The sequence below is a fragment of the Salminus brasiliensis genome, chromosome 1, assembly GCF_030463535.1.
Source record: "Salminus brasiliensis chromosome 1, fSalBra1.hap2, whole genome shotgun sequence".
Taxonomy (NCBI): Eukaryota; Metazoa; Chordata; class Actinopteri; order Characiformes; family Bryconidae; genus Salminus; species Salminus brasiliensis.
In genome coordinates this window covers 10,800,624-10,826,024 of record NC_132878.1, presented here as the reverse complement: position 1 = coordinate 10,826,024, position 25,401 = coordinate 10,800,624, and the positions used below count along the sequence as shown (strand labels likewise).

General features: G+C 41.7%; 1 protein-coding gene across 1 annotated transcript; it reads right to left on the bottom strand.

Annotated features, from left to right (window-relative positions):
* Nucleotides 1-910: 910 nt before the first annotated feature.
* vkorc1l1 (vitamin K epoxide reductase complex, subunit 1-like 1) lies at nt 911-25,158 on the bottom strand. The gene is made up of 3 exons (XM_072663807.1): nt 24,874-25,158; nt 14,154-14,263; nt 911-7,015 (listed from the first exon to the last, which is right to left on the bottom strand). The coding sequence occupies exons 1-3, from the start codon at nt 25,062-25,064 to the stop codon at nt 6,789-6,791; spliced, it is 528 nt and encodes a 175-aa protein (XP_072519908.1). The 5' UTR covers nt 25,065-25,158; the 3' UTR covers nt 911-6,788.
* Between the last annotated feature and the right edge of the window lie 243 nt (nt 25,159-25,401).

The following is a 25,401-nucleotide window of genomic DNA, read 5'->3' as shown; positions in this document are numbered from 1 at the left end:
GAAAATGAGTGAATCTTTAGAGAAACACAAAGCAGGTCATAAGAATGGGCCTTATTCACCAACCATTCTTAACAAGAGATTTCTTCTTAAAATCCACATCTCCAGTTTCCATGAAGGTTCTGACATTAATTGGGATTTGTTCAGTTTACAAGGACAATGGGATCCAGCAGAGCAAAGCAGAGCTGTGACAGGAATCTGACCTGGACGTTCTGTTAGGACATTTCTCAATAAACAAATTTTAATAAAAAATAAAGACAATTTTAAGTTAGATATTGATTTTAAGTTCTCAAATATTCTCTTAAATGATCATGATCATTTTCATTGCTTGCTTCTGTAGGCCATTTCTAATGTAGCCTTTACAGCTTAGTAAAGTACAGTTTTAATGTGAATTAAGCATTACCTATTCAGTTAAATCCGTGCAAAACAGAAGAAAAGCAGAATCAAACTAGAAGTGAAAATCCTATTTTGGAAATTATGAAAACTGTGGCCTGACACTGGAAAGTCATTATTCTCCTTATGTAGAAACTAACAGCACTGATACAACAATTTCCACTGATAATCTGGTGCATTTAGACATTAATTCTGTAATTCAGCTGCACTGATGATTTAAGAGACGGACCTTCTGAACTCTTACGGTCTTACAGTCTAAAATCGATGCTTAGCAATTATAAAGTTAAGAAATATTTAGGAACAGGCCTTTTTAAGAATATCAATTTAAAATGAGGAAATTTGAGATTATTTTATGTTGAAAATGTTTGAAGATACACTACTTATCTTAACTTTGATGTTAAAAAAAATTCTTTGTTAAGACACTTGTAAATCTGGCCTCATCTCCATAAAGGGCAAAACAATAAAACAGCTAACTCTGCTTCCAACACAGGTGAGGAGAAGTCAAATGAGAAGCCTGAGATGTCTGAGGGAATGCTTTAATGGTAGACCAACTCCACACAACAATGACACTGTTTGTACGGCTCACGGTGGAATCTGTGCTCTGGCGTATTTCCAGACACTTTTAAAAATGAAGAAATGTCAGCTGGATGCATTTCTGTGGTGGTGGTCCAGTCGTTGTAACACTTTTTCCATGTAAGAAAATACAGCTGTCTTTTCCTTTTTTCTCTTTAACATACTTTCACTGTAGATTTGGCAAAAACAGAAGCAAACCTAGACACACTTGTATTTTCTCCACAAAACAGAAGTTTTGAATTACTGACACTGATGTCTGGAATCCCACAATTCCTCCATCCATCCATCCATCTCTCATGTTACTAAAAATAGGCTCAAACGTTAACAGTCTATACATCTAAGAAGGGCTCGTAACATCGGCCTCCATCAGTTACCTCAACATTCTCAGCTTCCCTCTCAGATTCAAGGCTGCACCTCTCAAAACGTCTTGAAGTGAAAAGCGCTGGTCTAGGATCAGTTTTCGCTCATCACCTCCTAACAGATACGACACACGGACAAGGAGGTACACCATATGGACAAAAGTATTGGGACACCTGCTAATTCCTTCACATTTTTTTCTGAAATAAAGATAATAAAAAGAGTTGATCCTGCTTTTGTTGGAGTAACTGTTTCTACTGTCCAGGAAAGAAGGCTTTTTACTACATTTTAAAGCATTGCTGTGAGGATTTGATTTGATTGCATTCAGCCACAAGAGTGGTTGTGAGGTCAGGTTGTTGGATGATCATCATCCCACCTCAACCCCAACTCATCCCAAAAGTACTGGATGGAGCACCATCCATCATTCCAGATAACGCAGCTCTTCCACTGCTCCACAGCTCAATGCTGGGTGCTTTATACCCCTCTAGCCCACATGAAACATCTCTGCAGAGACTAGAAAAGCTGTGTATATGTATGTGTATGCATTTGCACATCTGCGTCAACAATGGGTGGAGCTCATCGTAGCTGATTGCATTTGTTAGAAGGGGTGTCCATAAAGTGTACCTTATCCTAGATCAGCGTGTGCCATTGGAGATATTTCACAAACATGGACATGGCCTCTACAGGGTTTACACAAAAGAACAGTATATTGGAGGGTGGAGGGCTGGGTGGGGGAGGGGTGAGTTATTAAAAACACGTATAAAAGCAACCGTCTGTTTGGGAGAGGAGTGAGCATGGGTGCACTTTACATGGTTGTAAATAGTAGGGTGAACGCTATGACCCACAGCATCCACAGAGAACAATGTTGCAGGTGTTAAGGGATCACCAAGCTCTTTCTTAACTGGCCCTCAGGAAGGCAGGTGGGCGTTCCAACAACTGCAGCCCCTCGTTGCATAAGTTGAGGCTGCACCGGTCAGTCTAATCTGCTGAAGGCCCAGCGGACAAACGGAAGGCACTTTCAGTGGATTATGAATCAGATGATGCAACCATGTTTTCTTTCCCCTTTTTTAATTTTTGGGTTGTTCCATTATGAACCTTCTTTACATCGTGAGGAGTTGATCCAAAGACATGAAGATTGTTGGAGCGATGGTCCCTGGGTTGGCACCCTCAACCAGTCCAGTGGTTCTCAAACCAGTCTTCAGGGACCTCCACATGGTCCAGATTTTGCTCCAACCCAACACAATACATAGATGGATCTATGCTTTGGACCAGCAGGGGGTCCCTGAGGACAAGTGTGAGAACCACTGAACTAGACCGATGTAACTACACTCAGTTGGAACTTGCTAGAGATCAACTAAGTACAAACGTCTAGATCTTCATGGTGACCTGCAGCTGGGTTGATTAGGACTTCTTTTGTGTGCGTGTGTGTTGACATCACTGCTCTCCAATGATGGAAAATAAATAAAAACATCATCACATTACAATGAAGACCAGGAAAAGATCAGCAACGCCAGAAGAAAGGCCACCAAGGGTCCTGTTTCACAAAATCCTTATCAGTAAAGCTAGTCACAAGCAACGCTTGCAAGGGTAACACGTTACACTGGCAAGTGTAGGAGATATTTGACACTTGAGCCAATGTGACTGAAGTAAACTCAAGCCTACTACATGCTCAGTGCCTGAAGCCGAACTACATTAAGGACAGACTGCTTTTATGGTCAATCGTAAAGAACATCACATGTTCAACCATAGCTCAGGTTGGTGTGTTGAGCTGAGCTGTTGCCAGGTACATAAGAGACAATTCCCATAATGTAACAGCTCAAACACTCCAACGCTGTGATGGCATGATGGATATACCCTTGTTCTAACAGGAAACTGGTCTAGTGAAATGTATGATTACAGGAAGGTGGTCTTCCTGTAGTCACAAGTTTAAAGGAATACTGCAGTGGTTTTAAACCTGCCATGGCTCTTGATGTTGGGCACTGTTCACAGACTGTGCTTAAAAAAAGAACAGAAAACCCCTAGTGATGCATTTCCGAAATTAACCAAAGTGCACAAGCACTCAAGAAGACCAAGAGCGTGTGGCTATCTGTCATATTTAAAGTCACAGGCAGTTGTTTGACGTTCTTGTGATGATGTTCTTGCTCATATTTCTGAAACTGTGTGGCAGAACGGCACCAAAGAGATGCACTGTGGGATAATTACTTAATTATTTTTAATATCGCAAGAACTTAGTAATCTACAGACCATTAGCTCATGTTCAGTTGTTGGAATGACGCCAACCAGAGAACTTCTAAAACTGGTCTTCTGGGACCTATATGCAGTACAGACGTTTACTCCAACCCAATACATAAAGATAGATCAGTATTTTGGACAAGCAGGGGGTTCATGAGGACCGGAGAACAACTGGAGAACAACTGGACCAGACCAATTTAATTACAATCAGTTGTCAACCGTGTACAATTAAAACCTCTAGATTTTCATGATGACCTGCAAATGGGTTGTGTGTATTTTCTGTCCAATAGAAGCAAGTCATTCCAAATATTAAAACACCTACAAGTAGGGAGCTGGGGTAAGCCCTGAAGAATGACCATTATACTATATTTATTAAACCATATACTGAGTTTTTTTTTAAGAAGGTCCTTAGAAGGTCCACCTTTCTTGCTTCAGCATTACTTATCCCTACGGTTCAGGGATTGGGCAGATATACAGACCATATGGGTGGCCAGAAGTAAGAGTCTAAGGGCTACTTCCTCAAGAAAATCAATGTGGTTCTACAACGGCAGTGGTGTCCAGCCCTTAACGTGGAGATCTACCTATCTGCCGACTTTAGCTCCAACCTCAATTTACCTCGTCATCTAATTAATGACTTTAATTAATGGCTTAATTAAAAGAACAAAGTGTGGTAGATTTGGGTTGGAGGTGAAACTTGTGGAAAGGTAGTTCTCCAGGTGAAGGGTTGAAGACCACTGGTCTATGGCATCACAGAAAACCGCCTGTGCCCACTGAGTAGTCTGTGGCAACAAACCATATACAGGTGCATGGGACCATGATTAGGTCAGAAAATGCAGCAGTATTCCTTTAAGCCAGGGATGGGCAACTCCAGTCCTGGAGGGCTGGATTCCTGCACAGTTGTGTGCTTTCCCTGATTAATCGCCAGGTTTAGTAGGTCTGCTAGATCAGGGAAATTAGCAAACTGTGCCAGACACAGGCCCCAGTTACCCACCCCTGCTTTAAGCTATACTTTCTGGTGGGGGTGGGGGGTGGGATAATCAGCAAAAATTGACACCCGTTAAGAAACTCAGATGAACAAGAACTTTTAACAACAAGCATTCGTTTAAACAGTACCATACTCACAGACACAAAAACACCACACGCTGTACTTTGCTCCCAAACATGATGCGCCTCGCCACCGACATTCAGGGACACGCTGTATTCACCAGTTAGGGAGAAGAGAAGGGGCGGTGGAACAGGGTGGTTTAACTGGCTCATGGGACCTGCCTGATCGCACTGTGTACTACAGGGCCTTTGGACAGGAGACCCAATGTGGGGAAATACTGAGAGGTAGTGGCTGAGTGGGACTAGAGCAGGGGGGAATGCAGTTTGGACATCCAAGACAAGACTGTACATACACACAGCAGGTAGTGTAGGGGGTTACAGTAGATCGGGTCCACCCTAACAGACTGTAAAGGAGTAATACAGCAGCAATCATAAATGTGGGCAAATTGATTTTAAAGACAATAAATAACAAAACATTCTCGCCTGCTTTACAAACGCATTGCTCAGCGTCTAGTTGTAAGCATGTGGGTTCTTTTATACAAGAGCCTTGAATGGGACTGAGAGGGCCTGAAAAAGAAAGAACGACAGTTGACACATGTTGCAGGCTAAAGGGGGGGCAAACAAACAAACAAACAAAAACAACTGGAATAGAAAACAACGCTCAAGAAAGGAGGGACAGAGTGAAGTACAACACAGTTTGAGTAAAAGACCAAAACAGAAAAAAGAGAAATTCATATTTTAGGCACATTATTAAATGTTACTGTGTGATCAGGAATGCTTACATACAGGAGTTATTTACAAAAGAGTACAGAAGAGGATGCTTGTCCCACGCGCCGTCCAGAGCAGAGTGGGGAGTGGACAAACTGACGCCCGGCCTTACAGACAGTGAAGTGTTCATTTTGCCTTGTCCTTACAGTGGGGTGGAAAGTTTCTTTCTCCTCCCATAGAAAACACTGAGCCTGACCTCGGACTAAAAAAAACTCTGAACAGGAAACAAAACAAAACAAAACAAAACCAGAAAAACAAAAAGAAACCCTAAAAATGAAATAAATGACAGTGCTGGAATAGTCTATGAAACCTAACAGCATTAAATGGGTGGGGGGGGGTGGGGGCTTGGTCTGGAACGCTGAGTGTTCGGTACAGATTTACAACACAACTCGAGATGAAGCCGCTCGACTCGATTAGTACAACCTCAGAAGTTTTCATTTGTTCGTCCTCGCCCAGCGATACGTAGCCCGCACTTCGTCCACTTTCTTTTTCCGCTCACTTCCGACGCTAACGTTCAAACTAGTCTGGAAAGGTGAACACAAGCCGCTCTAGCTACAGAACTGCAAAACATAAAAACATGAAAATAGTGAATCTGATCTACATACAAACGCCTCGCATTCTCTCATACGTTTTAAAATTAGTGGTCCTCTTTCCAAAAAACAAACAAACAAAAAAAAGAAAGTGAATAAACGTACTGTAAACATAAAAAACATACAATTTATTCACACCGTTACCCCCTTTTTATGTGTTTTTGTTTTTTTTAGAATGGAATTATTCTGTGAACCGTACATAAACCTCATGATCATGCACTTTTATTCTCTAGAAAGCCCATAATTCAGTTCTGTGTACAGCTCAGGTCTACAGGAACTTTCCCGCTGGATTCAAGTAAGCACCATTTGAAAAGTCCTACTCCTTTTCGAACACTTCCGTTCCCCACTTGTTTTTCCGTTTTCTTCACAGGACGTCCTCCTCCGCCCGTATTCGTAGTTGATTTTCCCTGCGAGTGTTTTTTACTTTTTTTTTTTGTGAGACTTCTGTCATCCTGGCCCCAACTCACGATCGCATTCATTTCACGGGGTGAGAAACCACAGAACAACGAAAAAGAAAAAACAAACAAACAAACAAAAACAAAACAGACAAAATCTTTCTCTCCTGCTTTGAATCCTTCCTTCGTCAGCGCGAATGAACCCGTGATCAGTGGCCCCTAGGACTTTAAACTTTCTTCGGCTTGTGTGTTTTCTTGTTTTTTTTTTTCCTATCTCTGTAATTTATTGAGACATACACGGCAGAATAAACATTTGTTTGGAAGCAAGGTCTCCTGGTGGCAAGTCAAAACGTTCAGAGGTCACATTTCTTTTCTCGTTTGTTTCACGTTTCTTTTTCTTTTTTTCCTTTTCTTTTTTTTTTTGTAGTTGTTGATGGTTTTAGTCCTGCTTGGCTTGGAGCTGCTGCTTCCAGGCCTCGTTCAAGTACACCAGTCGCTTGTAGTTGAGGACGAGCAGAATGAAGTTCAGTGCATATGTGGTGATGCAGATGATGCAGAAGTCTTTCAGGACGAAGTACAGGATGTAGGCCAGGTACAGCGAGCCCATCACTGACACGATGGACGTGGTCATGAGGATCAGGGCAGCCATTGCGCTCACGGTCATACCTGTCACACACAAACGGAGCTGTTATAGCAGAAACAACAAACATCCAAATGACTAATGGGGGTGGGGGGGCTTTATTACTTTATATTGTTGGCTAATTTGATTAAGATTTTGAACTGTGTTAACATTACATATCATAATGTATCCATAAACAAAACAGATCTTATTCCATTTTCAGACATCCCCCTCCCATCTCAGTGCAATGATTAGACCAATTACCTATTCTCATTATGTTTAATCGTCTATCTGCTAAATATACATACATTTGTTCTTTATTTGTAATTATTCCTTATGTAAAGCACTTTGAGTTGGAACTGTGTATGAAAGGTGCTGTGTTCTGCATGTGCTAGGCTAGGCAAGTTTATTTGTATGGGACAGTAAAATATTTTAGGACTGGGATGGGATACTGTACATAATTTGCGACATTAGATGGCACAAATGTGTGGGAGACTCCGGTAGAGGTGGGACGTCTCAGTTTCAGGAGATAAACTGTTCGAAGGTACCTGAAATATTGCAAAATCCTGCACATGACTTCTTGTAACAAACAAACAAAAAAAAAAATGGCAGAGAGGTGAGAGAACACTCAAAGATTACAAAGCAGGATTTCTCACTAAACCAGATGACGTAAGCCTCAAGTTATGGACTGTATCAGAGCAATATCCATCAGATCCTTCCCTACTGGTCAGGCTTTAATTTGTTTTCAAGTTATCTGGATAAACTGAGAAATTCTGCTTTGCGACATACCCCTCGAGGAACCCTGCCATGTTTCATCATTTTAAATGAGAGGAGCTTACACAGCTCTATAATGCAGTAGGTTATGGGGTAAATTACAAAGACCAAACATAAGCAAGATATAAAAAGTATGAAATTACAAGTCACTTTTAAAAAAAAAAATTTATATCAAATTCTTAAAAGTAGTAGTTTAAGGGAAAAAATGATCAAATCTAATGAACATGATGCAGTCGATTAGCCAAGACAGGTTTGATACAACAGGAGATTCTAGGATAGCACTGCTAAACACTGAAAGGAACAAAAACACACACAATAATAAAGTGAAACAGCAGAGACAGGCCTCATTTTAACATTTAGGCTGAAACGGAGACTCCATTCAGCTCCGGAGAGAAGTTTCTTTTCAGGTTTAGAGACTAAAGGAAGTCATACTCTAAACGTACATATTCTAAACTACATCCATTTGTCTGCGTCAAACCAATAGCGATGTTTTGAGCTGGTTGAGAGACAGTTTTGGGTGCGTATCCACAGAGATGATATTGGTGACCGTCTAAATCCAGTGTTTGTTAGCAACATTAGGCAGGTAAATTGCCTGTTGCATACTAAAGAGGCACATGTGGCTGACTGACTGCATCAGGGGTCAGCGATGCATCATGACACTTTGTTTGATGCCTAAGTATTCCTTTAAACGACAACAGTCCTTAGCAGGAAATACTTGCAATTTGTGCAAAAGGTTGATGGAAACATAGCTTCTGAAATGCACAGCCATTCCCTCTCACACCAGCTCTCCAGATGCTTTTCCTCAATCTTCACTATTCTAGATCTTAGCAGGGTTAAACTTCAAGCAGCACCGTGCATCTCAAGCTGTTAATTTAAGGTACGATTGCTACATAATGCTGCTTTAAGGGGGATGCAAGGTGATACCAAACCTTTTCCAGGGGCAGAAAGATTTATAGCCACCTGCTTGTAAACAACGTCAAACATGATGGCTTACACTGCCCAGACTCAAGTCTAGCACCTAATTAAACACCTTTGAAGAAAAAGAGGCCTTTCACACACAGGGCATCAACAAGTCTGTGAAACGGGGGAAAGGGGGTGGGGGTCTGTATGGATCATAAATGATCAGGGATCTGCTACATCAGAGGGTTCGATCAGACTAATTTTAAAAGCTAGATGCATGACTGACATATGTGTTTAACTTTATAGTGAAATGCTAAGGGTTGATGTACAGGTTCTCTCAGTTTAAAGGCTTGTTGACAAAAACGGTTCCTCATGGAGCTTAAACAAAATCCCTTGCTCAAATCCCCTTTTGTAACACCTTCATTTACACGAAGGCCCAATCAGAAAGCACTAGGGGCTTCTACTGATTCGACGTCCCACAAAGGAAGGAACGACATGTTACACATATGGAACTGTGAATGACTGAATGTGCATTAAAGTGAGATGGTTTATTTAGTCTGTTAATCGAACAGTAGCTGACAGATTAATGGATTACAGACATAACTTAGCTGCAGAACTACTCCACAGCATCGGAACGTGGCCGCAGCGGCCGAGGGGGCTGAACCTTGACCTTCAACCCACTCGCCACTGCCCTGAGTCACTGTAGCCCCCTTACTCCACTGTTCTCCTTTAAGGAGCAACGTGCTTCAGGATGGAGGACGTTTGCCACATGTTCTGGCAGAGCAGTGCTATTCATAGTTGTGAAATTTCATTATGAGCAAGAGGGACAGACAGCACACACACACACACACACACACGTAATGAAACGGCATCAAGGACAGACAAAGGACAAAACAAGGGTGCCAAAACACAGATATAAAATACACTGCCCATCAAAAGATCCACAACCAAAGATGGACGCCTGTGCTTGAGTGAAACTGCACATATCCTGTACCAAGCTTAGGCAGTATCCACCTTTTCATATCGTCCCAAAATATTACAGCAGTATATGGTTTTATGGAGGCCAAGTTAGTCTTCTCAGACGGACAAGTATCAGACAGCCCAGATTAGCTGCTGTTGACTAACTGCTGAGCCACTGACACAAGTGTTGACAATAAAAACTGGTGCTGGGACTAACAAAGGCAAAACGAAAGACTGTGCTTGGATAGCCGGCTATCTAGGCTTAGATAAATTAGCTAGCAGGCTAAACACCACAGCACAGACCCTGTTCCAGCTAACGGAGTCTCAAATCACATGTTTAAAGGATAAACCTCTTATCTTAGAGCTCAAAGTCGAGTGAATGGTTTTTGGGGTGTTTTTTTTTTTTGGTTGTTTGTTTTCAGGCAAATGTTTTGAGAATCGATTTAGTTTTGCAGAATAGAATATTGCAATACTCAACATGTTCTTACACCTCCAGTTTGGAACAGTCATCAGATCATTCAGTTTGTTTTTCTACACTGTACCAGTTCACATGAACTCACTGGAGGACTTTGTCAGCATCTCCACCACTGAATTTAGCAGAATTCCTTCCAAACAGTCTCCTATGGACTATACCGTGGTTATTTTCTCTAAATGGTTGCAGAACAAATTGATAACAGCCGCTGAATAGCCTTCTTCCGTCTGCCGAGATAAGAGCCAATAAGTTCAGCAAGTGCGCAAACAGGCCTCTTGTGTTTGACAACGGAAGCGAGCAATCCACTACAGTGTGCCAACCATGATGAGATGAAGCGGTGAGCGGAAGGCAGATCAGACAACCCACTCCACACCCTGATTTTACAGCCTCGGTGTGTTCAGATTACGACCCACATCCAATACCGCATCCTATTACATCCTCTATGTGTTCTGGAACCTCGGTCTGCTGTGGATGTACAGGACAGTAGCTATGAAATTGTGCCGTTATACTGCTTGTACACTACGGTTTGAACGTAACTGCCGCTGCGTTAGTCAAATCAGGCCGTCTAGGACAGTGAAGAGAAAGGGGCGGTTGTGTGGTGTATTAGAGACACAAGGTCTTGGCAACTTGGAGGCCAATCAACCAGCCAAGGCTGCAAGCAGGGAGAGGTTGAGTCAGCAAACGCCACACAGTTCTCAGGGGATGTGTGTGTGTGCGCTTGTGTGTGTGTGTGTGTGAGTGAGTGAGCGAGAGAGAGTGCGAGAGCAAGAGGGACAAACAAAGTGTGTGAAAGACGATGAGGCATACAGCAGGAATGGGAGCACAGAAGGGGGGTTGACACCATTACCGGAGAAGAACAAAGCCGCACAATTAATATGACAGTTAGACAATTGTGAACCTCCCACAAAACAGCCGACAATGTACAAAACCGTTTGGGGAACACCATGTTTAACCCTTTAGGATTCACAGTTATTAGCAGTGAGGTCTTGTGGTCTGCTCTGGGGCTGAATTTGCTTGGACAGCCTGATCTAAACATGTTTGCAGTAGATTTAGGGTAAAATGTTCTCCACTCGTAAATGTTGTGGACAGTGGAACGGCTAATTTCTAATTGTTCTGGGATATTTATTAACCCCTTCCCAGACTCGGAGAGCTCTTTTTATCTAGCCATGGTGATGATCTACACCACTTACTTCAAACAATCAAAGAGCGACCCAGACTAAATGTCTGAGGTTTCAATAAGACAGACTCCTCCAGAGTCCTCTCCAACCACAGCTGATCTAATCTGCAGCTGATGTGCTCGACCTGATTCTAAATGAAGACTTTTAAAGTAGAAATAAATGTGAGGGTGTTTTAACTTTTTCCCCCTCACAAGAAAATTGTATTCCTATTAATTATATATTTTACTGAGGATTATTAAAGGATATTTATTCAGTTGTATCTGTTTAATTATTTCACCTCCATCTCAACATTGTTGAACATGAAGGTCAAATGTCCATATGATGAAATACTTAAAAAAAAAATTTCTTGGGATGTCCTCATTTTTTTACATGACCGTATCAACTTAAAAAGGTGACATCATAACCATGTATTTTTAACATTAGATAGTATTGTAATGTAAGGATAATACATTAATGTATTTGCTGTCTGGCACAAAACACTTGCTTCATTTTCTGCATTTGTCACATTTTGACATAATATGAATCTGGAACTTGTTCTTTACATTGTGCCAAAAATTACTGAGGAACGGACCAATAGAAATGCTCCAAAATGAAATGGAATACATTTTTTTTTACATTTGTATTCATTGAAAGTTAGGAAGGATTTGTGTGTATATGTAGTAACACTGAATACAGTAAAGATGCACAGATCAGTAACACACTCAAACAGCTGAACATCAAATAAAGCAAAAGATCAAGGCAACAGCATAGTGGAGCTTGTGAAACCAGAACTGCTGTTCTGGTGAAACTGCAACTCATTTGGCTAAACTGCTGTGATTTCTCTACACTGAAATAAACTGAAACTGACGTTCAGTGTGAAAATCTAAAATGTAAAGAGTACATAACCATGTATTTATACTGGACTTTTAGGGGTTAATACTCAAGTGACTAACCCCTAAAACTGCACACCTATTATTCAGCAACCCATTTAACCCTAATGTTTAAGGTTGGGCTCTGGTATGTAGGTATGACGGTGGAAGGTTAAAGGGTTAAAGGCTAAAATGCAGCAACATGGACAGATTTGAAGTATATCGTGATATCAAGAACAAAAGCTTCGGATGACACCCCACCCATCCACGGGCTGTCTCCACACACACACACACACACACACACACACACACACACACACAATCTGTGGTCATCTTTCCTGTGCCAGGATATTAAAGACACCTCTGCCATGTACTTTCCCTTCAGGCCAATATGGTCAGCCAATCACTAGGCCTTAAGGAAACCGAGCGTCCACTGCCGCCCTAATAAAAGATGACCCCTATATGCATCACAGTGACTCCCATTCTGCACGACAGGAAATCAAGCCTGGGGAAAAATGCTGTGATGCGCTAGTCACTCATACAGTTGTGGCAATAATTTGAAAAATTACTACGTTTTCTTTACACTGTGATTAATCTTGCTTGTATGCATTATACTGATTTTATTAATTTTATTAATTCTGCTGTTATTAATAGAGGCATCTTTTGTTCTATGTAGGAGACAGCTGAACCAGATTATGGGACTTCTGGTCTGCTGGCCACAAAACCATTATTAATCTAGTTTTAAAGAATGGAATTGTGAAATTCACACAATACTACGCCTCATCACGAGAGCTGAAATTGAGTGGTCCGAGGACGTCCTGAAACGCGCACAGTGCCACAAGCATGTTTTTGTAGTAGCATTATGCATATTCAACTAGTGCAGCTCCACTGGCGTGTTTTAGTCTTAGTATGGTTTGCATTACATATTTTATACTGGCGGTAAGGGAATTAAGCCATCATTGGGGACTGTTATTGTGGAAATTCCATTAACTGTCACTGGGCACAGGCCTAATATAGATTCCTATACTGCCAACACCACACCAAATGGTATTTTGCCATTTTAATTGTATTTAACGAAATTCAATATGCAATAATAATAATAATAATAAATGAATTAATTACTTTAGAATTAATATTTAAAAAAAACATACTGCTGTTATCTTTTTACAAACCTATAATTGCCAGTTTTACAATGAGGCATTCTGAATATTGATTTTATGAGATCATGATCCCTGATGCTGTTTATCTGTTCATCATTCTGACTACAGAACCAATTCAATGTACATATTCATCACCAACTAAAAAAAATGGTTGTAAAGGACACAGACTCCAAGCTTGTAGTGCAGGCCAGTAAGCCTTAAAATTTATTTATTAGGCCTTTTAAAGGGTAAACCTACTTTTCAATTGAACCGTTTAAATGTAAGGTCATTCAGAGTGGTTTTGGTGGGAAACGCTCAGTTCTAGAGAAACGGATCTGCTCACAGTGGTGATAAAAGCTACATCACAGAGAGCTATTACCTGAAACAGTCATGAATATACTGCTTGACACCAGACGTTTTGAGCTTTTTCAAACGTACAGTTTGACTGCGTGAACAATAGTACTCAAAGAAAGCCAATTTTGCCAGTTATACCAATTTTTTCCCCATCAACTCAGAAACCCTGCAGTTCTAATGCTTTTTTTTTTGCATAGTAAATAATTTGCTGCAGTTTTCACAATGCTTGGTTCCCATCACCACCACCAGCATCTATACAATACACCTTTTCACATAAAAACAACCTGAATAAAAAGATTTATATCCACCATCTCAGCAACTAATTCACACAGACCAGTGCCACCGAAAAAAAATCGGTGGCACTCCCCTTTAAACTTGTTCCATTTTATGTCAGCCTGAGGCCAGTTATTATAGGGGTCAATGTCTGGGTTGGCACAGAGACAGCTGATCCTAGATCAAGCCAGGATGGTTGGCAACTCCCACTCGAACATAGCACATCCCTGAAAAGTCAGCTATTTGGCAACGTTTATCAGTGGCTGTCCATGAGGTCAGGTTCTTACCCAATAACAGCTGAAAGACATAAAAGAAAATTCCGTAGACACTGTTTGGCTGGTTTATTGCACTGTTGTTTCCAAAGATGGATCCCAACAATCCAAATCCTCGACCCCATCTACAGAGAGGAGAGAAAAAAAAAAAAGGAGAAAGTCAGGTTGATTTACTGAGGAGAAATAACTCAAGTTCATCAAGTTATCTGATGTAAACGTTAACACCAATCACGGTCTGTATGGGAACATCTCTAGGGAACAGAAAGCAGAGTACAGAAGAGGCTTTGCCCTAAATAAAGAGAGACTGCGAGACAAAATAATGATCAAAACAGTGGAATTTAATCATGCAAATAGAACAAAGTCTTCCCTCTGGCAATACAGAGGTTACCTTTAACCCCAATAACTGTGTGAGATTACATTTCTAATGAAAAAGGACATTACAGTGTCTCATATCAACACAGCGTAATGAATTGAGTATGACTTGATGAGCAGCATCACGTCCAGCACTGAAGAGCGAGAACTGACCTATCCATACTGCTTCATGATCCACAAACAGGTTCCTTCACAGCAACGGCTGAGAGGTTTCACAAGACTGAGATGCAGTGAAATGCAACGAGCAAGGTCAATTCTACTCTTCCAAGCTACGAGTGGGGCAAAGAAATGCCCATTTTCAGGTTTAATACACAACAGTGCTCAAGTCAAGATGTAAGTTGATTTTTGGTGTCTTTTGTTATCAAAAATTAGAGCTGTCCCAATCGTGATCCTCTAATGTGAGGCATATTTTAATGCATCGGGCACCAGCTACTTTAATCCCAAATTCAGTGCTGAGTCTTTGATTTAATCACAGTGTTTAGAGAGCCATCTGGTGTCCTCAAGGCACCATTAATGGACATGATCCCGAGCCGGCAGCCGTGTGGACATTCTCAGAAAATAAATAAGAGTGAGAGTCCGCAGTGTGGAGCTATTTTACAGTGGAACATGAAAACAGATCATAATATCTGAACCTTTCTAAAACGATCACGGAAACGCTCCGTTTTACCAGCAGGAGAACCGCTCACCTCTTTCTGTTTTTAAACCAGCACTGAAGAGCCCGTTCAGAACACACGCTATAGAAATCACACCAGTTAGCTACAGTTAACACAGGACACATGTTGTAGTGTGACAGTATTAATCATGTTTTGTATTGACGTTTGCAGTTATGCCACATTACTGTGATAGACAAGACAGAGAAAGAAAGAAAGAGAGAGAGAGAAAGAATAGTAGGCAGATGAGTGTTATTCAGAGCCACCCAAAGATGACGAAATTTTAGCGGTCCTAGAATGCTCACATCAGCTTATTGTCACCTGGAAATGTCCTAAAGCCCCTTGTTTACATACATGAATTTGGTCAACTGCAGTTCTAAGGACTGTATCAGCTTTTAAAACGGAGGACAGCCAATCAGGACATTATCTTATATCTATCTTTAAGGTGCAGTAACCAAAACAGCCTGTTTAGTTCTAAGGGATGGATTACAGAATTACAGGGACATAAAGCCATACAAACATTGCAAGTGGATCTCAATATAAGAAAAACATAAAACAAAAACTATATTTAAAACAGTTTGAAATAATCTACAGAGATCTAATTACACTATACAGACTGATTTAGGACAGATTTAGGACCCCCCCCAAAAAAAAAGAACATAACTTTTTAAACGTCTGCCACGCCACCCTCTTACAAAACAAACCCCTATTACCACAAAGGAAGGATCGATAGTCTATGTATCTGTATCAGCCGATTATTCAGCCCAAATGTGTGATCTGCCAACATTTCAAGATGATCTGGAGAGCTGGTCAGATCATATGATCCATTTTTTGCAAGTTGCTGCTGCGTTGTGCGTGGACACTCAGTTACAGGCCCTGCAGTTCCTAACTCAACCACTAAAGGAAAATACGGACCTCATTCACAGCTGCAGAAGAGTCACTGACTGTTTTGCCATATATGACTCAAGCTCAAATATATATAAAATGTGTAAAACTAACTCTGCCTTGTAAGGAACCACAGTAAAGACTTGTAACACAACTAACCGGATAACTTGGTCAAAAGCCGTTCTGTGCCAAGAGCCCTTTAAGCTTCAAGTCCAGCTCGGCTCGACCCACCATCCGTTAAGATCCACAGAAGTCAAGCATCCAGATTTGTCGCTGTCCTGACACCTAAGTGGTGGAACAAACTTCCCCTGGGTGTCCGAACGGCAGAGTCGCTTGCTGTCCTCAAACACAGTGAAGACCCACCTCTTCCAAGCAGAGTACTACGGTCTCCATACTGACCTTTGTGTTTAGCAGTATTTAAGCTTAGATGCATCTTTGGATCCTAGTCCACCCAAACTAGCTAAGGGTATTTTCTGAGTAAACAGTGAAGCACTTTTGTACGTCACTTTGGAGAAGAGCATCTGCTAAATGCCTAAAATGTAATGCTCGGACCTCCACAATGCAGTTCTGCATGGGAGTTCACAGACTCTCGCAGCAGGTTCTCAGATCGACAGTGTTTAAATGTGGTTCATTCCAGAAAGTAAAGTACATTTCATCTTGAGAGACAGAGCGTTACAGATCCCTGCATAATGATTCCCTACCAATTTGCCTTGGAAGGTTATTGTGGCATCCAGCACCTCGTGGCATCGGTATCAGCAATCAACCGAATGTGCTGAAAGACGCTCGACAATCGTATCGGCCCCAAAAACACAGCTCCTCCACTAAAGAAATAAAACTGAATTTAACTGAATAGAATTTATAATGACTTATTCTTGAATTGTTGGAGGAAGAGAAACAGACAGCTGTGGCCTTAAGGTTTGAGAAGTGGAGTCAGGAGCTGCAAAGTAGCTGGTTCGATTTCCTCGACTAGCAGGAAGTGGAGGTGGGAGTAAAAGAACAGCACTTTCTCCTTCCTCAACACTCACGGCTTAGGGGACTTTCACCTTAAGGCCCCAAACTGCTCCCCAGACACTAAAGTGGCTGCACACCTCAGCCGGGCTGGATGTCGGTGTTCTCCCTGCCCTATTCACAAGCGAGTGTGTTCACTGCCACGGAGAGGTTAAATGCTGATGTGGAAATCGAGGTCATGCACTCTTCGTTAAGAACAGATGAATAATAGGCCTGGTTTCAGTCACTGGCAGGGATTTCCACATAACCTGATAAATGAGAGACGCTCTGAGGGGCATTACACTCTCAGGGCACAACACAAGCCCTTTCACTTTACTCCGATAGGGTGCAAGCATATGCATGGCCTTGAATATCAACCGATTATTACCAGTGGTGTTCACAAAAGATGGCAAATGGATGCAACAGCCATGCTACAATCAGCCTTTCCAAAGTCTATAGGCTGATGTAACCAGTGCATCAGGGTTCCCTGGCGCAAGACGATCACACCACCGCATTGTTAAGGTGGACTTTACACTCTTAGGATACTGAATTCAATCTATATGGCACATGGTGCCACTGCAATGAGTCCTATCTCTGTCAGAGCAGATTACGACAGGCCTAATCAGTCTCCTGCATTTCAGCTTCAAGCTCACCTGAGTGGGAGTTGCCTGGGACACAGAGTAGGCACTAATAATCAAATCATCTCATTACATTCATGACATAAACAAAACATGAACACTGACAGCTCGCACAGAGACCCGGGCAAATTTATGCCACCTACATTTTCAGCATCAGCAGGTTGTTCAATCCCACTGCTCCTTTTGTTTTCATGAGCAATCAAGCAAAAACTGATATGGTCCACATGAAGAAGCTTGTCACATTAATGACAGCTACATCTTCACAGCTCCCACGTGTCCCTGTTTCAAGGGAGTGATTTTTCCCTTTTAATCCCTGCCAACGGGCGTCTGTCGTGCCTTACTGTATTCCTGCCAATTGTCTGTCTTTTCCTTTGTGTCGTTTGATAACTGTTCAGCATTTCCTTTAACATTATGAAACAGTGACAGGGATTTAAGTTAAAACAAATAAAAAATATATAAAAAGGGGGGGGGGGGGGGGGGGGTTGGGACGGACGGACAAATCACTAGGGATGCACTGATCCGATATTAGGATCGGATATCAGTCCCGATATTAACAAAATTAGCTGGGTTGGTTATCGGATAATAAGGCCAATCCAGAACAGATCCTTTCACTTTAATTAGCTGATGTGAGACTGCACTAAATGTGCAAATAAATAAATGACAAATGGCAATTTAGTACGTTTACCTCCGTGTTAATTTGTTATATTATATTAAGTAATGTTTAAGTCAATCCAGGTGCCTTAAGTCTCTCCCACATGGTGAGGTATACGGTTTATTAATTCAGCAGTTCTATCGGATCGGTTTTGAGTATCGAGCGATATGCAAAGTTTATGTATCAGTATCGGAACTGAAAAACCCAGACTGGTGCATCCCTGCAAATCACATAAGGCACTACTGCTTGGCACAATAATTAGTAATCTGTGACTAGTTAATTAAAGAAACTGGTCCTACAATTGTTCAGGTAACAGCCTATTAAAACAGACGTGGCAGCCTGCAGAGTAGGTTTCCAGGACTCTCCGGTCATTCCACTATAAAACCCCAAAGAATTCCTCCCCTGTTTAACAGCGGAAAAAGAACCACGCTGTAGAAAATGGACAGAGCTGTGCAAAGTTTCTGAAACACAAGGTTTGTTCAATGGTTCCAAAGAAAGGTAGGTAGTAAATAAGGTAAATAAGGTTGCCCTTTTAAGCTTTATTAATGTGGCCACACTCCAGACAGAGGCTGCCTTTTTGTGATAACTTAGTACCAGCTTAAACTTAACGTCAACGGAAAACAGGCGCTGGTTTCAGGTCAGCAGGAAATGACGTCCAGCAACACATATCACACCTAACAGAAGCTGTATCAGCTTCCCACCTCAATTCATTCTCACTGAGAAAGAACCCAGACCTGCTTATCAGAAGCCTGAATCATATCTTTGCATTTGGAATGTATGGTTAAGTAACGCTGGACAAGCAAAATCTCACAGGACTGGTCAGACAGAGCTGGTCTTGCAGTCTGTGTGGTTATTTTCCTCTGTAAGACTCTTACGACACTTTATCGGCGTTTCCTGCAAGGCTAAAAAGCGTGACTGAGGCCTGGTCAATGCTAGCAAACAACGCAGATGCTGCTTCTTTCTGCAAAACATCCCTTTTTCACATCTTCGCTTTCCATGTGTCTAAAAGGAACAACAGCATTCATTGTTTCTTATGAAATCAAGGGCATTTCTAGAAGTAACTGTCTCTACTGTTTATTTATACTAGACTTTGGAGCATCGCTGTAAGGATTTGATTGCATTCATCAACAAGAGAGTTCGAGAGGTCAGGACCAGCCCACCTCATACTCAACTTCCAAACTCATCCCAAAAGCATTGGATGGAGCACCATCCATTCAGAAAGCACAGTTCCACTGCTCCACAGCTCAATGCTGAGGAGCTTTACACCCCTCTAGCCAACACCTGGCATTAGGCATTGGGGAGAGTGTCATCCACCCACCCTGGAGAAAGCAAGGCCAATTGTGCTCTCTCTGGGACTCTGCTACCGATGGCTAGCAGCATGACTGGGATTCGAACCAGCGATCCTTTGGATCACCTAAGACCCCTGTGGTTATTTTTTGGTTCTGAAAGCAAACGTTGAGTTTAAGCAGCTTGTTTAAAGGACTACAGAAAGTTTAGTACCTTTTTACAGAGAGACGTTTGACATATTTGAACATGAAATTGCTGCATAAGCACTATTTGATTATAAACTGGCATTTTTTTCACTGCTCTGAAGTGTGACTTTTAAACACCAATTAAAAGCTGTTTGGTGAAGCTTAGAACGATTATGTTTCCTGCTTGCACATGTTTCTGCATTGTGGCAATTTGTGTTTTTTCAGAGCTCTGAAACTTTTCAAATGTGCAATTACTCAACAAGTGAATGCTGTTCTTTCAGACTTATTATATATATATGATATAAAAAGGACAACTTATGTATAGTGTTCCACTTTATATATCAGGATTTATAGCCGTCTATCGAGTATTTAAGTCAGAGTCGGTATCGGAAAGGAAAACGTGGTATTGGTGCATCCCTAGTAAACACGTCTGAGCAAAAAGGGTTATCTGATACCACTGCAGGACTTACTGTAATACTTCCACACTATAAACAAGGAGAAACAAGAACTAAATTAAAGTAAGACTAAGAAATGGTTAAATGGTTCATTTAAAAAATAAATAAATAAATAAATAAAAACTAAGGGCCAAAACTAATGCTAAAAACAAATGAATGCCCATGTCTCTAGGCTTCCAGATGTAGCTAACTAATAAGCTTATTAACTACTACAACTGAAAGCAAACAATAAGACAATAATAGGGCTAAGCTATGCTACAGCTAGGCCAAAAATAATCTTAGCTAAGCTATTGACAAGCTAAGGCAAATTACTAAGCACAGGCTAAATGCAAACAAGGAGCTAAACAGAGAGATAGTCGTGTAGAGCGGCTGAGAAAGGTGAAGTGTGGAGTGTTAGTCCTTGGTGATGGGAAAACAAGCCACAAGTGTTCGTAGGTTGAGGCCAGTTTCACACGTACTGCCTACATGTGTTACAGCGTTAGTGCTGCGGAGGACTGTTTTAGACCAGTTATAATTTAATATTCTCTGAATATTAACAAACTTGTTCTAGCAAGTAATTTTCTAGTTTAGACTACGACACTATGTAGACCTTGTACCTTATAATATCAGCTTCAAAATCAATGTGATGCTCCACTGACTGTAACAGGGAGAATTGAGCAGTAATTGTTGCTACGCCAGGCTCAGCGTGAGGCTAACCACACTCTCGTAAAGAAGGAAAGACAACGCTTGTGAGAACTGTGCAACGCTGCATAACCGGAGTCATATTCGTGTAAAATTAATAATCCTGTAATATTACTCTACCGCCTCAGTCCATATGCTTTTCACTTTCAGTGACGGTTCTGTATCTCGCAGCTTGTCCAAAAATGCATGTGTAAAGCATGTCCTTTAGTAACACCTCAAAGCACGAAATTCACTTTCTGACAGAAAGGGGAGCTTGGGAGCAAGAAATGTCAATTCTCACATTAAAAAAAGCACTTAAGAATTGATTTGGTATCGGAAAGGAAAACGTTGCATCAGTGCATCCCTAGTAAACACATGTCTGAGCAAAAAGGGTTACCTGATACCACTACAGGACTTACTGTCATACAACACTATAAACAAAAGGAGAAACAAGAACTAAATTAAAGCAAGACTAATAAAGGTTAATTAAAAATAATAATAATAATGAAAAAAAATTAAAAAGTAAAAAAAGAATTAAAAAGTAAAAGTTAGCTCCAATGTAACAAACAAATTCAAATAATTTAGGCCAGCCCAAAGGAATACACTGATCTATTGAAAAACATCATGCTACCCATCATTTAACCTACACTGCCCAGCAAATCAATACATCACAGCTTTATAAACATGCCACCTAACAGCAGACTAGGACCATTAGAATAGATCTACTTCTATAAAAGACAGAATCTCAATAAAATGTGTGCCAGGAAGAGAAACACTATTAATACCAAGTCAGGCAGTCACATGGGGTGCTTGCCTATGCAGATGATCACCTATCACCACACATCAAGAGCTCATGCACAAGTACTTCGGCCTTGACGAAGTACTTGCAATCTCTGACCAAGGCCATAACCACAGACTGATGGCTCCAACAGACAAAACCATAAGATCAACATAATAATATATTACAATAATACTTTTTCATCTAGGAGCACATATAGTACTTCCTTAAACATGAGGTGTCCTTCAGAGTGGTGTAAAAGCAGGATCTACGCATGTGTGTGATCTATGAAACAGTGTGCATCAGCAGGTCTATTCTCATGACTCTCCGCTCAACTAAACTTCTTTCTTTTTATTTCCCAAGGGCTTTTAAAAAAAATCACTGAAAACAAGTTAGGCCGGGACACACAACAAAAACAGCTCCTGAGAATTGGGCCCAGCCTGCAGTAGACTCGTGTGACTTGTAAGAGTTTGTTACACACCTTGACTGAATCCACATTTAAACTGAATTAGTGTACAGCTTTTCTTCTTTGCTAAAGACCGCAGTTCCATAGAGAACCATGAAAACCCAAAGAACCACTTGAATGCTTAAATAGGTCTTCGTCTGGTTAGAGGTTGTCTCTATAATGGGAAATCGGTTCTATATAGCACCAAAAATAGGGCGCCACTATTACTACTATAAGTCAGAGGACACCTTTACAGTACTATACACGCCCCCTTTCTACAGGTTCAGCTGAGGACTCCAGGTCTTCCACACAGGGCAATTTCTCCTTAATGGACAGTGTGTCCACAGATGAACTTGTCCAATAAACATTTGTAGTGTTTCTGAACCCATCTAACATCAGCTGGAATAGTTAATATCTCACTACTATCTATCTAACATTAGCTAAATTAATAACACACCGCAGCTGTAGAGAGATTCTAGTGTCCTAAACGCTCAGAACATTTATTTTTATATATATTTAGTTTTGGATACTAATTAAAATATGAATTATTTCAAGAGAAAGTGTCTCATTAAAAGACCTATTCGTAGGTTAAGAGACGCAAGTGTGAACAACAGCTATGCTACAGTCAAGTTACCTTAAAGCATCTAATTAAGGCCTTTGCAAGTGAGCAAATCAATGGGAACAGTGGCAGCAAAAACTCCCTCAGATCAGGAGGAAACCCATCCTCCTCCTGTCGACACCAGATTGCAAAACGAAAGACAAGCAAATGCCTGGATTTAAAAATAAGACTGAGGATGTCGAGAAAAGCTGCTCTTCATCCAGGCAAACAGAAGACTGATGGTCTTGACGGGTGATAAATGCATTGGAAATCAATTATTTTATTATCTTATGTTTATTAAGACGTGTTTATCTTTTTTTTTAATGCTATATGCCTTTGATATCAAAAACTGTTTTGAATATCGATATTTTTCTATCCTTTTTATTGTTGACAATTTCAGCATCGTGACATCAGTGCATGAACATCAACAGGACCTATTTGGATTTCAGGCTGACTTTAAGCAGCTATATATTTACTTTGACTATTTGCATTTACTGTAAATCAACAGACCGGGATCCCAACCTCAAACTGAGAGTGCAAACCTGACCTAATGACCAACAGACAGACAGACAGACAGACAGACAGACAGACAGGTGGCCCTGATTGTAGTAAAGGTAAAAAATGTGAAAAATAAATAAATCATTAATATTAAATACAAATTATGCAAACTTTGCATGCTTTGTTAGCTTTCTTTTGTTAAGTTTATTTAAAAAAAAACTAATTCATCCACCTTTGATATCGAAAATGGTATTGGATATCAATGCATCCAGATCGTATCGAAGTTGAGCATCGTTGCCGCACTAGGTGGAAGATTACAGGGAAACACACGTGTGCTCAGTGTAGATGTCAGGAGGACTTCTATATAACCTATATTTTCCCTTTAACTATTCGCAATCAACCTCAGCCAACAGTCAGGGGTCAAACCTGGCCTGAAGACGGGCAGATCCCCCTGATTAACCTCACTGTGGCTAGCCACTAACGCGCCCTCCTAGTTCCACGTCAGTGAATTACTCATACCTGAACCCATCGGTGTCAAAGGTTGAGCCCAAATTCAGAGGCTTTCGAGCGACGAACACATACATGGGCAGACCCGGCTCGATGTTACCCCGTAGACCATTTCCAATTTTGCTGCGGCTTCAATAAAAACCTGTGCGACTCAAGTGGGGTCGACTTGACAGCTAGCTAGCTTACCAGGCGGCTGTTAGCTACAGCCAGCTAGCTATAGCCAGCTAGCCAGCCAGCGCTAACTCATCGTCCAGCTGGAGCAACGTTAGCTCACTAACCGCTCGCTGTGCGTGCATTTACAGAATTAAAAGTATACTTATTTTAATGTCAAAACATAAACAAAGGTAACAGCAACTTAGTACGTTCATAAAAACTGATTTTTCAAAATGAAAAGGGCGCCTGCTTCGCATTTGCCCGCCGGTGTAGGCAGCCTAACGCATTGCTAATATAGCTAGCTAGCTAGCTAACCAGCTAGCTAACGCTCTGTATAACCAGGGCATTTTATAGCAAGGGCTTCATTAACAAAACACGGTTGAATTACTAATAATAAAACAACACTAACTGCGAACACGTGCTATTAAAACAAGACAAAAAATACAGGCTTAGAAATGTAGCTAAACGCTGGATATTTCCTATAGCTATAGCAGTTAGCGAGCTAGCTGTAATACAGCCATACAGGCGGACTGGAGGCGTAGGTGAGCTGGGTTGCCGGTTGTGGTTTTAAAAGCCTAAAAACACATAAAACACTTGATTTCGCCTGTTTTATAAACCGTTAGACATCATTAATAAGACGCCCTGCGGGCCAGCTTAGCTCCCTCCATCCCGCTTTAGCTGGCTGGCTGTTTTTCAGGGCTCTCCTTCTCTCTCCACTTTGGTTCACCGAGAAATAAATCTCACTGCCCTGAGATAACTTCGATAATCGCCCAAATAACCCAACACCCAACACAGCACTTTAACTAGCCCACCCAGCCCCGTCCTGGCTGTCCTGACCGTCCCGGACGTGAAATAACACAGAGCTGACAGCGGTGGCTGCAGCCCCGCGCCGCCGCCGCCGCCGCCGCCGCCGCCGCCGCTGCTGCTGCCACCGCCACTGCCGCTGCCGCTGTCTCGGTCTCGGTCTCGGTCTCGGTCTCCGTACCTGGAGGTGAACACTTTGGAGCAGCTTATCGAGTTGCTCACGTCGCACATGGCCCGATAATTCGCATCCCTGGACTTCTCGCTTTCCACGTGAAACGCGTACAAGGACAGCAGGATCCCTAAGAGGCAGACGAGAAGCCGGGCTATTCTCTCCCACCGCGGGGTGGACACTCTCAAGACGGGCGCCGCCATGTTTTCCCCGGCCTTTGCTCGCACACACACGCTGCCTCCACCCGTACGGGGGCCGCGGCGAGCTGCGACGTGGAAGAGCCGCGCCACGCCGTGCTGGGGCGTGTCCCCCCGCGTCTTGAGCACCCTGCCGCCCAGTGGGGGCTGTGGAGCACCTCAAATACGATCATGAGTGCTCCTGTGTACTTTCTGCAAAACTCTGGATGATTTTGGGAGGACTCTGAGATTTTAGGGGCTGTATCCTGCATCTTTTTTTTTGTACTTTTAAAAATAAAGGTGCTTTACATGGTTCTTGTGCCAAATATTCCTAATATGTGTATGTACCCTTTAGAGGTACATA